This window comes from Rhea pennata, chromosome 16 (assembly GCF_028389875.1).
Source record: "Rhea pennata isolate bPtePen1 chromosome 16, bPtePen1.pri, whole genome shotgun sequence".
Classification (NCBI taxonomy): Eukaryota; Metazoa; Chordata; class Aves; order Rheiformes; family Rheidae; genus Rhea; species Rhea pennata.
In genome coordinates this window covers 2310387-2326581 of record NC_084678.1, presented here as the reverse complement: position 1 = coordinate 2326581, position 16195 = coordinate 2310387, and the positions used below count along the sequence as shown (strand labels likewise).

The following is a 16195-nucleotide window of genomic DNA, read 5'->3' as shown; positions in this document are numbered from 1 at the left end:
GAGGCGGCCAGTGGAGAGGGGCAGCCCGCCGCCGGTACGTCCTCCCGCAGCAAGGGGCAGAGCTTGTCTTGGGGTGGTTTTATCAGCTGCTTCTCCACTGCAGGTTCATGGGGATATAGCAAAGTCTGGTTGCCCTTCTTCCTGCCCTTTTTCATGCCTCGTCTTTCATGAGGCCTGAAAGAGAAAAATTCTGTTGCACACAAGACTTTGTTGTCAGCTCCGCTAGGATGTGCTGGTGTAAACCTTGTACCGGGCTGTACTTTCCCAGGCTTCAGAAATCACACTGTTCAACAGCAGAGATCACCCAAGAAAAGGGAGAAAGACAGGACTAGGAAGTCCCAGCTTTCTCCTGGACCATAGTCGAAGCCTGGCGGTTGGGAAGCTGGGTTGAGACGCTGAACCGGAGCAGCTCTTGAGCTGTCCAAGCTTGCTTCCCAGCCTGCAGCATGGTCCCAGTGGCCTCGCCCGCTCTCGCGGTCTCATGGAGTCAGGGACAAATGCTGTCCTGGGGCTGAGAAAGCCTTTCTTGGTGGCAGTGTTCTCAAACACCAGCGTGTTTCTCCTAAGAGTTCCTACTTTAATACAGATAACGTTTCATCAGAAAATTCCCAGCAGGTTCTGTCATTAATTACACTAGGAGAAGGCAGCAGTGGTGTGTGCGCACATGTGTGTGTCCCGGGAAGAAGAACTGTTGTAAACGGTGATTATAGAGTGCAAGACAAGAACTGCTCTTTGGTGCAGAGGGTTGGAGTGTCAGAGATGATACACAAAGTGCTTCCATTATGGAGTATTTTTATGCTTAATGCACTTTCATTGAAAGGATCTGAAAAATTAAACACTTTCCATCGCAAGGGTGTAGCAAATGTGTAGTAAGGCTCTTTCTAATTCGTCTCCCTCTGTGCTCTTGAAAAGATGCTCGGTGCAAATACTGGGGCTGCTGCGTCCTCAGTGCGTTGTGCAGTGGAGGAGAGAAATGGTTTTAATCATTTGCAAAGGGAAAATTTGTGCAAACAAACCTGCACAGCACTGTCCTTCACAACCCCGGTAGTCTGGGCTTGGCTTTTACACAGCTGCTGGGGCCGGGAAGTGGTTTTTGTGCCTCACTGGCAGCCAGCAGCACCGCTCTGCCTGCTGTGTCTCTAAAGCGTGTCGTGTTTTCCCTTTCAGATTTTCCGGCGAGCCGACAAGAACGGTGAGTGCTTTGCTCCCGTCGCTGCCTGCCCCGTGCGGCCTGGGTCTGGGAGAAGCAGCACAACCCTTCGCTGCCGGGGGCTGCTAGAAGAAGTGAAGGAGGTCAAGCGCAGCGAGCTCTCCGGCTGGAAGCCAATGGCCCTGCTGGAGCAGAGATGCGGCCCGGGCAAGCAGGCTCTCCCGGCAAGGGGCTGCCTCCGGAGGGGTGGACGTGGACCATGTCCACGACCACGTCCAGAGGAGCCCGGCGGTGCCCCAGCGTGAGCTCAGCGCTAGTGCTGCAGGGAGGGCGAGGGAGCTCTGGCTCACTGCTCCTTCCAGGCTCCCCAGCTGCATGGGCAGGTGGGAATTTTTCTCCCCTAAAGCAGGAGCAGAGCAGAGCAGCCCCAATGTGGCAAGGAGAAGGGAGCACGTCCTGCAGGCACCTTTCACGAGAGCCTCTCGAGTGTTGCTCCTTGGCTCTGCCCATGCCTCTGCTCCCATGATGTCTGTTGTTCCTATGGGTGCCTCTCTGCTGCTCCTTTGTAAACGGTGGTGCATCAGCCGGGGCTGAGCACGCTGCTGGGACGTGTGGTGAGGAGGGGGCAGCAGAGGCAGCAGGGCAGCAGGATGCAGGCCATGTCTGTAGTTGCATGGTTGCTGGCCACTGCCGAGCCTCACCGCATCATAGCAGGGAGGTAGGAAACACTAGCCACATCTTCTCCTCAGGCCTCCACGCTCCGGTGCTGCAGAGACGAGCTCAAGGCATTCTCCTGGGGGCAACAGCGCTGCTCCAGCCCTGTGGGTAGGGGGCTGTCAGTCATGCCCAGTCTGTGTCTGCCCAGTCCCTGGATGATCCCCCAGGCTCTGCCCTCCTGTTCTCCTGGGCTTGGGAACTGCAGGCTGAGGCAGGCACAGAGCATGGCTGTGGGTGAGAGCATGGTAACAGCCTGGAAGACTTGCCTGATGTCTCATCACCTCCTCCATAGGCTTATCTGTGGTGTGTCTGTTAGCAGTGCGAGGGCCAGGCAAGCCAAGCTGTGCAGCAGAGCTGTCCAGGATCTCCCAGGCTTTCTTTCCATCCCTTGCAGGATCGACTTGGTCTCCGCACTTAGCCCAGGGTTTTATTCATGCCCCTCACTTGGATGGCTCTCTTCCTGGATGCCCACTTGAGCCCATAGCTTTTCAGAGTCAGGCTCTGCTAAAAGTTCTTAAATTTGGCACTTGTAAACCAAGAAGTCCAAAATCACAAGTCCCTTTTCTGATCAGTCTCTTGTCCTTCGTGGTAGATTGTAGATTCCAGGAGCCACGTTTGTTTTGGATCAGAATGCAACCCAGAAGTTAAAGTTCTCCACGAAAGGGAAAGAAAAAGCTTGTGAATGAATTGAAAGATTTTGTTTCCATAAAAGCTGATACTGTCTTCATTGTGCTGTTTATAATAGGCTCTATGCTGTGGAGAGCTGAGTGAAAATGCAGCCTGGAAAGTCTACAGAGTATAGTGTCACATGCATTTCTGAAAATATTACAGCAGGATCTTTTGAAAGGGTTGGGGCTAGCTGAAATTCCTACCTGAGATTCCAGCAGCACTGGCCTTGTTTGCCAGCATTCTTTTTTTCTCTTGTTTTGATGGGGACACTGTCTGTTAGGACGTGCTTCCGATGGAAATCTCTGCTCTGATTATTATGCGTAACACGCCCAACCATCCCACGCTCCAAGTAGAGAGGCTGCTGGAAGGATAACTGTGGCCTGTACGCTTCTTTCTGCAGATATATAATTATTCTTCCCTTTTATTTAAATGCAGATGATGGGAAACTGTCATTTGAGGAGTTCAAGAACTATTTTGCCGATGGAATCCTGAGCTCGGAGGAGCTGTGGGAGTTGTTCAGTGGCATTGACAGGCGTCATTCAGAGTAAGTACCATGGTGGCACAGAGAAGAGGAGACAAAAGAGGGTATAAAAGTGCTTGACTGCAGATGGAGGGCATTTGGAGGCGGGTGCAATAAATAGTCAGGATGAGATAAATCCACCTCTTGGAACCTGCAGATGTTAAAATTCATTGAGCACCAGCTACAAGTATGGGTGACGAGAGAAGCCAGACATTTTGAGAACAGTCATTATCAGATTTACTTTAGTACCACGAAAGCAAGCATCCATTTAAAATTACATTCTGCTGTTTGAAAAACTCTTTCCAGAAATATACACCTCTATAGAAAAGATTCTATATACGCAAGAGGAGTGTGTGGTGCTGTGAAGGCAATGAACAGACAGTTATCTTTGCGACTGCTGACCCTGCTGACTGCTTTTCACTTACATAAGGGCTGTTTTCCACCAGAAATGGACTTCATGAGTGTCAGTGTAAATGTGAATTTAGGCCAGCTTCTTTTAAAAACAGAAACTCTTAAACAGGAACAGTAATTGCATCTAGCTCTGGTGTTCTCTAGGTTGGTGTTATCTAGAGGAATACATTGTGTTCTGCTTCCCCTGCACCCTGAGAAGTTCTTGCACCTCTCTGACCTCTTTGATCAGAACAGCACCTGAATAGGTCCCCAGCAAGGCAGAGGCTACTGTCCGTTGAAGTTTCAGTTTTGCAGAGATCCAGGGCTCAGGCACTGTAGGGCTGTGCTGCACTGAAATGCAGGTGTTGAGAACCACTAGTGCATCACCATGGACCACAAATGGTGAGCGGTCCCTAACTGTAAGTCCCCCTGTCATCAACCCAGAACAGTGTAAATGAGGATGGTTGACTGTAGTTGAGTGCCACTGTGGTGGGTTTAGATGATGCCCCCAATTTAGTGGTGGGGCTGAGATGCAAAGAAGTGTGCAAGTGTATGCTGTCCCCACTGCCTCTTTCCTTTAAGCCTATATATTCCATATAATGCAAGCCAGGCCAGGCAGCCACAGGGACTGCATGGAGGAGATTTTGTGCTGCTTGTGAGAGGGCTGGAGGATATCTTCCCGCATGTGACTGCCTGCTGCTGAGTGCACAGACAGTTTGGCATGTAAAATGTGGGCAGTAGGAAGGGTCCTTCGAATACCTCCTCTATCTCTTCTGGATGGCAATGCCAGGGATTTAGCAGTGAACCATTCCCTTTCCTGCACAATCTGTCCTTTCTTCTGGTTCCAGTTTGGGGTGACCTTGGAGTCATCCCCAATATGATACCACTGGAAAAAAACATTGCAACAAAGCAGGAGTTTTTGCAACAAAGGAGTTGTAACTGTGACCTTAACTGAATGGCAAAGATCTCCTGGTTTACGCATTGCCTTCCAGGTCAGGCTTCCCCGAGCTGTCCACATCAGATGAAATGGCTCTGACAGAAGTCACATAGGTGCCACCATGGTGTGTAGCAAATAAGAAAAGCAGCCTGCAGCCCGAGCTGTTGTCCGTACACAGTCTGACGTGCTGTTGACAAGGTAGGGCTGCTGAACTGCGACCCTTCTTCTTGACTTTGGGGCAAGGTGCTCAGATGCTGCATCAGAATAGCTATCCCTCCCCATCAGCCTTGGTAATACAACAACTGGTTATCATGAGTTGGCATGTGCCACACATGCCTGCAAGCCTGAGGAGCGGAGATGATTGATCCCCTCAACTCCAGGGGCTGTGTGTTGCAGACAGGAGTGCCACAGCTCGTTGGCCGCAGCTGACCGGTGTTGGGGCAATTCCTCCACACTCACCTCAGCACCGGGAGAGTATCTACTATGTTCAAGGGAGTGAAAGAGCCCAGATAGACAGAGACACAGGTCAGGCACCTGTTTGACCTGACTGGTAGTACCAGGCTGGCCTGGGCCCCTCTGTGGGCTCTGTGTAGACAGATGGCCCCAGGGGAACAGGCCATCTCCCCGAGCTGTGTATGGCCCTGTCTGCTGCGGTGCTGTCTCTATAAATCGTTACTTATAATGACAATGTGGTAGCTATGACAACGTGGCAGTTGCAGCATTGAGCTGGTGACATCTATTAGCAGGGCATGACCACTGTGTCTTTGATCTCTTTATGCCGTGAAGAACAAAAAGGCCCCTGCAGTTGGTCTCCAAAGTTCTGTGTTTAGTAACTTCAAGCAAACATATGAGGCCCTCTTCCCTCCAGCCCTAGTAGGATGCCCTAATTTCTGCAGTAGAGGATGGGATGGTGCAGCTGTGAGGCCGTTTAAAGTGTGCTCTGTGTTCTTGGACCTGGCTGGGACACGATTTGCACCTACATGTGCAGGGTCGGTCTAGGGACAGCTTCACTGAGCGGCAAGGCTAGTGGGCAGAGCTAGCTCTGCCTTTTGGGGATGGAGAGGGCAGACCTCCCACGGGGCATGATGGAGCAGGCAGGCAGTGTCTTCCATGGTGGGAGGAAGCAGGGGGAGGATCCGACAGGTCCGAGTATGCTGGCTTGAGCAGGCGGCAAAGGGACAGGGTTGGGATTTGGCAGCAGGGGAGTTGCACAGTGAGGAAGGGAGATCTCTTCAGCCTAATGTCCGCTTTGTGAAGGAGGAGGAGATGGCATCTCACAGAGTGGCAGCCTGACACTGAGCTTATCATGCCGGTAAATAGTATCCCATCCTCTGAACAACGTGCAGCAGTGCCGTACCTGGCAGAGTGCTCTAACTCTGAGCCTGCCAGCATGGGTGACTTCAGGAGACAGGCCTGGCCCCAGGCAGAAATGGTTCGGTCTGTTCCCAGAGTTTGCCACCTCCTCCTGGATTTGGGGTCTCCCGGCTTTGTCTGTAGAGGTGGATTTTCTGATGTGCATTTTTGGGGTGCTCAGAGAGACTTTCTTCCCTGTGGAACCATCCCTCTCAGTAAGTTCCCAGCTTGTATTGATGCATGGGTCCTGCTGTTCCCATACAGCTGCTCTGGACAGGAAAATGTGACCGTCCGGGAACGTGCATAGCTCTGGAGTGGCTCTTCCGTCACAGGAGCAGTGATGCGCTGCCCTGGCCTGGTTAGAAGGAGAAGTCACTGAGCCCTGCTCATATCCTCGGACCTTTCTAAGAGAGAGGAGCTGCAGCTCCTGCTCTCAGCAGCAGGGCTGCCTTGGCTCCACCACGGGCAGAGAATGAGATGCTGATATTTTTTTTTCTTTTTTTTTCTTTTTTTGGATTTGGTGGTGGTGAGAAGAGGAGATAAAAAAGTGTGAGAAAGCCTCAGCTGAATGTTACCTGGTGCTGGTGAGGGTGGTGGGTGTCAGCTGGGCCGGGGTGGGGGAGTGAAGCACAGCCCCTGCAGTAGAGAGCTCATGCACTGTTAGCAAAATCTTTGAAGGGGCATTAGGAAGTAGGAATGTTAAATGCTAGCTGTGCTCTGCCACTGCACACCAGCTCCTTCCCCTGGCTTGCACAGTGGCTGCTTTACAGCATGAAGTACAGAGAAAAACACAGGCGAGTGGTGGCAGGAGCTTGCTGGCTGTCTTGGGGCTCATGAGCAACACGTAGGAAAAGGAAGTGGAGCAGTTGTGCGTGTGCAGTGCAATGGGTTTCCTGGGCAGCCAGGGAGCAAGCAGGCCCTTGGTTTCCAAAGGGGTGGGCAGCTCCAGGAAAGATTGCCCTGGGGGTACAAGCAGGGGAGTGAGCAGGGAGGTCCAGACAGCTCAGAGACACCTAATGTGCAAGTGCACGTCAGGAAGCTGCCAGCCAACTGCCTTTAGCCTCCGCACCTGCCTCACAGGTGAGAAAGGCCAGGAAAAAAAATGCCCTGCTCCCTCTCAAAGCAGATGCATTTCCTCCCTCTGGCAGTGGGGAACCTGATTGTCTGCAGGGTAAAAAAAAAAAAAAAAAAAAAAAAAAAAAATGTCTCTCTGGGAACTCCCTTTCCTGGGTGCAGGACATGTGTCTCTGGTGATGGGACTGTGTCTAGAGCAGACCTGCAGGAGCCTGGGGCATCCCAGTAAAACTCAAGTCAGCATCTGTTTGCAAAGCCCTGGGAGATGTGCAGCTGAAAGGAGAAGCTTGGGCTGCAGCTCTCACAGGGCAGTAACTTCTAGTCCAGTGCGACTGCGCTAGGGTGTATCCCGTATGTAGGTCAGTGCGGCTGTCTGGTCCTGTTCTAGGTCTCGAGTGCATTGCTCTCAATCCCAGCATTAGTCTGGGGCCTGAGGTGTAGCTCAGTAAAATAATTCTGCCTTGCCCAAAGAGCTCTTTCTCCAAACCTGGAGCTGTGCAGAGGACCTCGGCTTTAATACACCCCTCTGGGTGTGTGTTGAGTCCTATCCTGGCAGGTGAGTCTGCAGGAGGAGAAGGAGCAGTGAATACATTTTTATGTGACCTGAGACTGAGAGATAGTGGAGAGAAGAAGTAGCCCTGCTGCCAGAGCGAAGCAGAGATGAGATTAAGGTGAGAAGATTGTCTCCAGTTGCCATAGTGCTTGGAGAGCCTGCTTGGATCAGGGAGCTCGTGGAAATCCTAGGGGTCTTTCTACTGCCCACCACAGTGGATAAGCCTTGTAGAATCTGAAAAAAAAAAACAAGGAAAAAACATTGCCAATTTGTAGCATGACCCCAAAAGATGTCAGTGGGCAAATTCTCCTCTGCCCTCTGCACTCAATATGCAGGTCCTTCAGGACTGAGCAGTGGTGGGCCAGGGGTGAGACTTCTCCTGGGGGACCAAGGAGATGGACTAGCTCCAAGGGTTTAAATAAGAACAGCAAAAAAGAGTCATATAACTCAAAGCATTACAAAGCTGGAAAGCAATTAGGTTCCCCAAAATCACAGGCTCCACATGTGTGGGGTTTTGGCCTGTAACCTACTCACCTTTTTTCCTTGGACAGGAGTTTAGCACAGGCATGGTCAGCTGTACAAATGTATCTGATTTTCTTCTTATATATCCCATAGTTTTTTTCAAGATAGGAACTTCTGTCTTGGAGGATGAATGTATTTCCTCGGTGGAGATTTTCATACTTAATCCAGTGGGTGAATTTGGCCTCGAGGGTGCTGTGTTCCTCAGAGCTCCGTTGAAAGGACTGTGTTTCCTTGTCAGGGTCAGCTTGACCCAAGGAGAGAGAGTAAAGGAGATTTTTGTACCCAGGCATTATGCTTGTCTGGGTAATGGAGTGCTGCCCAGACATATCCTCACTGTCTTTCATCACTGCAAGCCTGCATCTGCTCTGCTGGGGAACAGAGCTGACATCTGGGAAGATTAATATTTTAGAGCTCTCATACATTATTCGTTCTCCTTCCAGAGAGCCACAGCACCACGCTCTCTTTTCCTCTTTGTGTCTCCTTCCTTCCTGTCAAGTCTTCCTTCCACCTCCCTTTTTATCTGATGCTCATGCTGGTGCCATGTGTGTTCAGTCAGCTCTATCAGATGGTTTAGAGCAGGTAGAATAAAACCTTTAGTGCATCTCGGCACACCTTCAGTGGCCTGGATGGTGCAAACAATTAAAGCAAGTTAGAATATTTCCTATTAAAAAAAAAAAAAAAAAAAAAACAAAAAAACTTTGAATCCAAAAAGTGTATTTGAATGGTTTTGGTTGAATATTTTGCATTTCCCCGGAAGACTTTTTTTTAATTCTGCATTTATCACAATTATTTCATTTTGGCTTTAAAATAGCTCTTTGTTCTCAGTATGTGACATTTAAAAATATTTTATGCTGAAACTGAATTAAACTTTTCTCTGCAATTTGATACAACAGCTAGGCTCACTGTTTCATTTAAGTTGTCAGAAAAGTTCAGTGCCAAACCTGGCACTGGAGCAGAACAGAAAAATACATCTCCCTGCAAAATGACCTTTTCATTCACTGAAACTTCTGGGAAGGAAAAGAGAAATGTGTTTGGAAGGGGTGAAAAGCACTTCTCCTTTACAGAAGAGGTGTCTTTTGGGAGAAATAGGGTGCAGTTAGCTCTCTGAGTTGCTGTCTGTCTGTCCGTGTTCCAGCCACGTCACCCAAGGTCTCGGTGCGGGAGTTGGTCCTCCCAGCCGTTGGACTATCAAGGCCTTTGGGCTGAACGTTGTTGTGTTGTATGCTTATTGCTATTTGTGGGAGACTGATGAAATCTACCCCGACAAGCGTCATATAGCTCTCACATAACTTTCTGTCCTGGGAAATTTAGAAAAATAAGGTCCAGCGAATTGTCCTTTCTGCGAGATATAGTGGTCAGATCACTGTGAGAGGAAATCTGGGGTAGGCTGCCAAGTGTCTCTGATCTGGAGCCACATGAAGCTTTGAGCTGAAGAGCTGAGAAGGAAGTAGGAACACTGACCCTTGTATTTTTAAAAAAAAAACTCTCAGATGAAATAACCTCAAGCTTCTGGTCCTGTGGAAGAAATGAGTTGTATAAACTTTCTTCCTGTCTCTCTGTTTGGTCAGATACTCAACCTCTCAGCTTCTGCCAGTCTTTGAACTTGGGAAAGTAACTGAAACTCTCTGGAGTTTACTGTAAAGATCTGGAAGCCAGATCTGTGATGATCAGAGTTCTCCAATATGAACAATAAATGATTTTTTTTTAAAAAAAAATCCCATCTGCTTTGCTGAAGCTGATTGATATTTTCTTGCATATATTCCAGGCGCGTTCTGACAAAGTCCCAATGACATAATGATGACACCCTTCATCATCAGTTCAAGCTTAATTACAATTAATCAGGGATTTGAGAACAGTCAAAACACAGCTATGTGGAAATGTGGAGAGTAAGAGAGGGTAAGTGTTTTGGAGAGAGAATATGGCTCTTGGAGTGAGAAAAGGGATTTCAGAGCGAGAGCAAAGTGGAATCTGCTCTACACCGCAGTCCAGTGAATGGGTCAGGGTTTGGCAGACTGTGTTGGAAAGGAAGCAGATCTTCCACTGGATAACCCATGGAGGGTTGGTTTAGCCACAAGATCTTTCTCAGTGATTGGTTCAGTATTTAGTCGTTCAGTGTGATTAACTAGTTAATATTTGTTTTTATGCAGCAAGACAGAATACAAAAGATTATTAATAAACTGCCGGCCTCTCCTGAAAAGCCGTAGAGTTGGTGTTGGTAGCAGCTTTTCGTCACATGGACACCGCTCACTAGAGTTGGGATTGGGAACTGAGCGATGGTATCAGCTGGAGGCCCCCTCTCCATCCTCATGAAACGGTTCCCAGCTCTAGGTTCTAGACGCACGGCCACCTGAGTAACATCCCTTCGGAGCGTAACTGTGCATGTTGCTAGCTTGGGTCCACACCTCCTCTTTTGTGAATTTTAGCCATGTCTTTGAGGGGAAATCAGTGGTTCCGGTTATTACTCTGTGGCACTGTTTTGACAAGTAAAGCCAGCAGGTGCTGCCATGCCACCATCTCTTGTGACCATGCAGCAGCAGGGTGCTCCTGGCTACACTGCAGGCTCCAGGCAACTTTCAGAAAATATGTGAAAAAAATTAAGGAGGAGTAAGACATTTTTCCAATTGTAACTTGTGCCTCAAACCCCAATCACCCTAGCAGAGCTTTGGGTGGATTTTTGGAGCTGCTCAAAGATGGGACCAGCAAGGTTTGACAGAGTAGAGTTGTCAGGATTCTAGTTCTGCTTTGGTTTTGCTGATAATCTGTCTTGTGTCTTGAGGGGAAACCGTATTTTTAACCACCTTAAATACTGTCTGCAGTGCCAGATCAGTGTGCCAGAGCCCCAGCTTAACCAGATCCTAGAGCAGGAGCTTAAAGTAGATCAGTGAGATCATACCTGAAAACTGCCCATCTCTGTTGGCCAAGAAGGTGTTCTATGGCAACTAAGCTAAAGCCAGGGGTCTGCAGTGAGGAGGTCAGGCCCCTGCCATGGCTCTGTGATGTCTTCTCACACTAAAGGGGTTTGGGTTCTCTTGAGGATCTTCTCAGATTAATCTGCTTTTGGCAACATGACCAGGTTTTGTTTCAAATCACTCCCATCGTTAAGGTACCCTTAAAGTGAGTTCTCCAGCAAACCATAAGGACAAGAGCATCCTCCTTCTGAGTCAGCTCCTTCCTCTGGAATCGTCACCTACAGCCAGTCCCCGTAGTTCACTGCGCATCCTGGTCGCTGCTCTGGGACCCCATGGGTCCATGTCACTTCCCAGAGCAGCTGGGGACACTGCCCTGGTTCATGGGGACTTTGCCAATTGGCTGCATTGCACCTGAGTCCTGAGCCTGCTGCTCCCTCTTCTTCGTGAGGGTTGGGCTTGTATTACTAAGCGTGAAACTGCGACGCCGTGCAATCTGCTGCGCTGTTAAAGCTTGCTGGTCTAGGTAGAAAGGTCTCTTAGCAATAGAAGCACTGAAAGGGATGTGGTGTTTTCCATATAAGGAATGGAGAAACCTAAAATTTGAGATATATGGCAGATCAAAAATAAGAAGCGTGGGCATGTCCTTGCCCAAAGCAGTTTGCATGTTTTCATGATTTTGAAGCACTATGATTATTAAAGAAAATGAAGTAGAAGTGCAGTGGAAGCACAGAGACCCTGAAACCAGCCTTTGATCTTTGGGGGAAAGTTGTAGAAAGGTTTTCATTAAATCCCTGAGGCTGTTCCTGGCACGGCATTTTGGACATGCTCTCGTCTAATTTCTCCTTGGGGCGTTTTTGCCACTTTGTCCTTGGGAGCAGCGGCAGCGGAGGAATGGTGCAAGGCAGCAGTGGCTTGAGTTTGCCCATGCTGCACCGGCTGCGGCAGAAGCGATGCCGTGAGCTCCCTGAGCAGAGTGGCTGCAGCCATCCTCACGCTTGTTTGACACTCCAGGGATCATCAGCACGTCCACATGCGATGGCACTTAAGCATTAAAAAAAAAAAAAATCTTTCTTTCAAACTCTCTTTTACCTTCCAAGTCAGGAATAAAAATAGCTGCAGTCCTTTAGGGGATTTTTGACCCAGCAGAATTTCTTGAGAGGAGGCTGGTTTGAATAAATGACATCCCGGGGCGTTTTCCCTGTGGGCGTCCCGGGCAGCTCCGCCTCGGCAGCTTTGGCCGCCTGAATTCGTCTGTCGGCTTGGGGTAAACCTGTGATTGTGTCGGATGCCCGTCCCGGTGCCGAGCGCTTGCAGCTATTCCTGAGCTCCGTTTCCTCCTCCCTCTGCACCTCGGTGTTGCCTTGATTATCACAGCGAGGGAGCACAGCCCGTTCTGTCCGCAATGCCCCTCAGCTGTGCGGTCAGGAGACGGCTGTTAGGCTTGCAGAGCTGTGTGTGTCAAGGGAGAAGTCAGCAGAGCGAGGGTGGCCGCACTGCTTCGTGCTTGCACGCAGCAGTGCAGCGTCTCTACTTACTTGGGCAAACACTGCTTTTTCCCACTGGATTCTTGGAGGTTTGGTGAAGGAACGAGCTTTTCAGGGTTTGGTTTTCTCTTTGGCATGCGCTCAGTGGCTGCAGGTGTTGTAAACCTCATGACATGTCCCAGACCTGCACATACGCCAGCAATGGTTCTCCTGTGCAGTGCACGTTGCTGCCACGCAGGGGCGGAGGGTTGTGCCCCTCCATGGTCACCCCTCAAGGTTTTTTTACTCAGGTCCCTGCTTTAATGGCCTTTGCGGCAGGAATGACTCGTTTTGGGAATTGACCATGTAACCCATGAAGCTGTTTAGCCCTGCGCCCCCTGGAAGCCTGCAGGCAGCCCTAGATGACTAGGACTGTCCTTGCCTAAGAGGGTCCTACTGAAACTGGAGTGGGTCAGGGAGCCAGGTGGTGCATCCCAAAATACCCAGGGTTTACCCTGCACTGCGGCTGCTGGTCACTTGAGGAGCCACTTGCCCCCTCAGAGGGGTTTGGGGACAGCTAGGTACTGGCAGCCAGGCCCCACAGAGCTCCAGGATGCTGCTCAACCTGTACCAAGTTTAGGACCAAATGGAGAGCAGGAGAGAGGCCACTTGGTGGGAGCAGCAGCCAGAGGCTCCTGTGGCATGGGAAGAGTAGGGCTTTGAGGAGACACTAATCTGTCTAATGCCTGTTACGCCTATATGCTCTTAAAAATATGCTGGCAGAACAATAACAAATTTAAAATTTGTTTTAAAATCAAGTACTCAAAATGAACTCTCAAGACACTGCTCCCTATGGCTGTTTCTCCTAAACCACCCCCACCTTCTAACAAGAGTTTGTTTTTCTGTTTCTTGCAGCAATGTAGACACGGAGAAGTTGTGTGGTAAGTAGACTGCTACTCCTGCTCTCCAAACACGTTGTCTCTGGAGGGTTTGCAGGGGGGTTTTATGCATTGCTGATGTGGTCAGGGCTTGGCCTCCTGGCTAAGTGACACTGATGGTCCCTTCACGTGAATCCCAGCTGTCCTGACAGGACGTTGCATGGCATCTGTGCTTTTCTCCAGGGCATTTTGTCCCCAGGGGTAGGAAAGGGCTCTCAATTTTGGTTCCTGTGGTGCAAGGCAGGAGACATCGCTCCTGAGAGAGGGACGTGAATGCTGCGACATGGGCCATGCAGCACCAAGGGCTGAGCGTGGCGCCCTTGTGGCTATGGCCAGGGCCAGGCAGGCAGGAAGCGACGTGGCCTAGGACAGGGCAGGTGGGTGCCTCAGCTGGAGCTTGTGCAGGGGTGGAAGGAGAAGGAGATGTTTGGGAAGCTAACTGTAGTCTTCTCTCCTGCTTCAGATTATTTCTCAGAGTATCTTGGAGAATACAGACATGTGCTTTCTGCACTGGAAACCCTGAACTCTGCTGTCCTGGCAGCCATGGACAAAACCAAGCTGGTAAGGATGGGTTCATAGGAGACTTTTGCAGCACTGTGTTGGGATGACAGAGCATCTGGGTTGGCACAACAGAAGTCATGGTGATCTCTGCTTCTTTCTTAGTGTTAGACCATGTGTGATATGGCCATCTGTGTTCATAGAAAGCCATGGTTTCGTAGGCAGCAGAGGTGGCATCTCCCCGATGTGTCAGATTGCCTGTGCATGCTTCAGTTATCTTGACGTGCAGTGACTGCTGCTGCAGCATGGCCTGCAGTATGCCTGGAGGAGGAGCCATGCTGGAGGAAAGGAAGGGCTCGCACATTGGTGCTCAGGAAATGCTTTTGGGTGTCTATCCTACATGTGAAGTCCCGCCCAGGAAAACCACTTCTGGGACCATCGCTGTTTCTTCTATCTTGCAGCAAAAAGGGCCCATCCTTCCCTTGTGCTCCCGTGCAGTCTCAGAGGCAGTCTAGGGAACGGGCCGTAGTTTCTAGGCTGGGAAAGGCTCCTAGAGCAGGTATCACTTCAGGGTAAGCGAGAGCTTGCTTCACAGCCTCAACTGGACAAGTCCCCAGAAGGTGAGAAACAGAGGGGAGTTGCTCTACCTGTGACCTGCGTAGGAGTGTAAGCTCTCACCGCTCTGCATTAGTAGAGGGCCACAGAGGAAACTTTTAATTCCTCCCATCTGTGAGACCCTCTGCCAGCGAATGGCATGGTAGTGGCGCAGTTCCCCCTTTACAGATCCTCATGTTCTCCAAACATAGCTGCCTACTCTGTTTTGGGGCTGCTGCCCAGTGGAGCCTACCTGGGGCACACAGAGCTGTCCTCAGTGTTTGGGATGCTCCCACAGAGTGGCACAATCTACAGGAGGTGCAGACAGCACAGCCGTGTCCCAGCGTGAGGCCTGCACTCGTCGTGCTCTTTGTTGGCTGGCCCTTCCACTGCAATGGTACTAGTCACCAGAGACTGCACGAAGTGAGAACTTGCCCAGGAAACTGCAGTCAGGGTTAAACACCCATCTCCTCTGCAAAGATGAGGTCCCAAACTCACAAGGCTGCCCAAATCCAGCAGAATGGGGCTGACTTGGCAGAAATGGGTCCCACCACGCCAACCATGATGGGGCTCTGCATCTGGAAGGATCCCTCAGCTCAGCATGTTGGGCAATTGCATGCTGGTTGCTTGCAAAACTTGCAGAGCAAGTGGCTGCTCCTTTTAGTTCCTGTCTGTTCCCTTCCCCAGAGGCACTTCTGAAGAGCCTGTTAGGCTTCTCTCTACTCTTCTGGGCACATGAGAGCCCTGCAAGCAGAACACTGGCAACCCATTGGATGCAGCGGCAGCCAGGTAGTGGCTGTTAGAGGAGGGAGGAGTGCAGGTGGCAACCACAGATATCCATGCTGCATCTCCGAGCCAAAGCAAGATTTTGTCCACAACCAGGCATGAAGTGAAGGAGGGACCTTGACTCAAGTCTACACCAAAGAGCCCCAGGCAGCCTGAGCTCAGCCTGGCCTGTGCTTACTGTGCCTCAGGTCTTGGCTCCCACGGAGCAGTCGCGATTCAGTGCAGTGAGAGGGCTATTTGGGGAAATCACACAATGTTGAAGAGAGTCTCCTGATAAGGGAAGAAATGGTGAAATTTGTTGACTGCCAGCCTTGTGCTGAGTTCATCCCTGCTGGGAACTCTTTCCTTCCTCCTGCAGCTCGTACTGTTGGAAGGCAGATCTGAGAGTGTTAATTAGGCCATGCAGTGCCCTGCTTTATGAGCCTGCCTGTCTCCACGTTTGAGGGCAGAGGTCTGCAGTGCGCAGCATTGCAGGCCAAATACAGCTGCGAGAAAACTGTGCTGTGAATACTGGATGGGAACCGTCCTTGGGGACCAGCATCCCTGTTTGTATCTTAAGTGTATAAGATGGTTTAGCTGTGTGCTTGAGGCTGAGTCTATTTGACAGCTGTGGGGAGGGCTGGCCCTTTCTTTCCCTTCAGTGCAACTGTTTGGTGCATGATATGGAGTGGCTGAATGACGTGTGCTCATGGAAACAGGGGAATAAGTAGGATTTTGCACCAACCAGTAAAGCACATGAAGCCGCAGGGCTCTTGTGATTGAAGTGCAGTGTGGACGTGTCTGGGATGCTTTATTCTGCTTGGCTGGGAGGTGGGAGCGAGTCCAGCCCCAAATGTGATGGGTCTCAGCTGCCTGCTGAGCTTCTTGCTGCCATGTGCAGACTCTGTACGTGAGCTGATAGCTCAAACAAGTTCATGGACACCTGAAGGCCCTGCAGTCCCAGGCCTGAGAAGATGAGGAGTGGGGTCTGTTTTGCTCTACAGCAGGGCTTTTCCAGGGATCAGATGTTAAAGCCTAGTGGAGTAAAACTACAGCTCAGCATCACTAGGCCAGCAGGCTCAGGTGCTTCTCTCTCCCTGCTGCCCAGGTGACAGGGTTATCATGTTTACAGCCCCCCACTCT

General features: G+C 50.4%; 1 protein-coding gene across 2 annotated transcripts in view; it reads left to right on the top strand.

Moving 5' to 3' along the window:
* The window catches only part of NECAB3 (N-terminal EF-hand calcium binding protein 3), a 50378-nt gene that overhangs the window by 9016 nt on the left and 25167 nt on the right, over window positions 1-16195 (top strand). For both annotated transcript variants that reach the window (XM_062588855.1, XM_062588856.1), the window contains exons 2-5: window positions 1168-1192; window positions 2972-3080; window positions 13173-13198; window positions 13659-13756. In XM_062588855.1, coding sequence (XP_062444839.1) covers window positions 1168-1192; window positions 2972-3080; window positions 13173-13198; window positions 13659-13756 — 258 coding nt within the window. The remainder of the gene's footprint in view (window positions 1-1167; window positions 1193-2971; window positions 3081-13172; window positions 13199-13658; window positions 13757-16195) is intronic.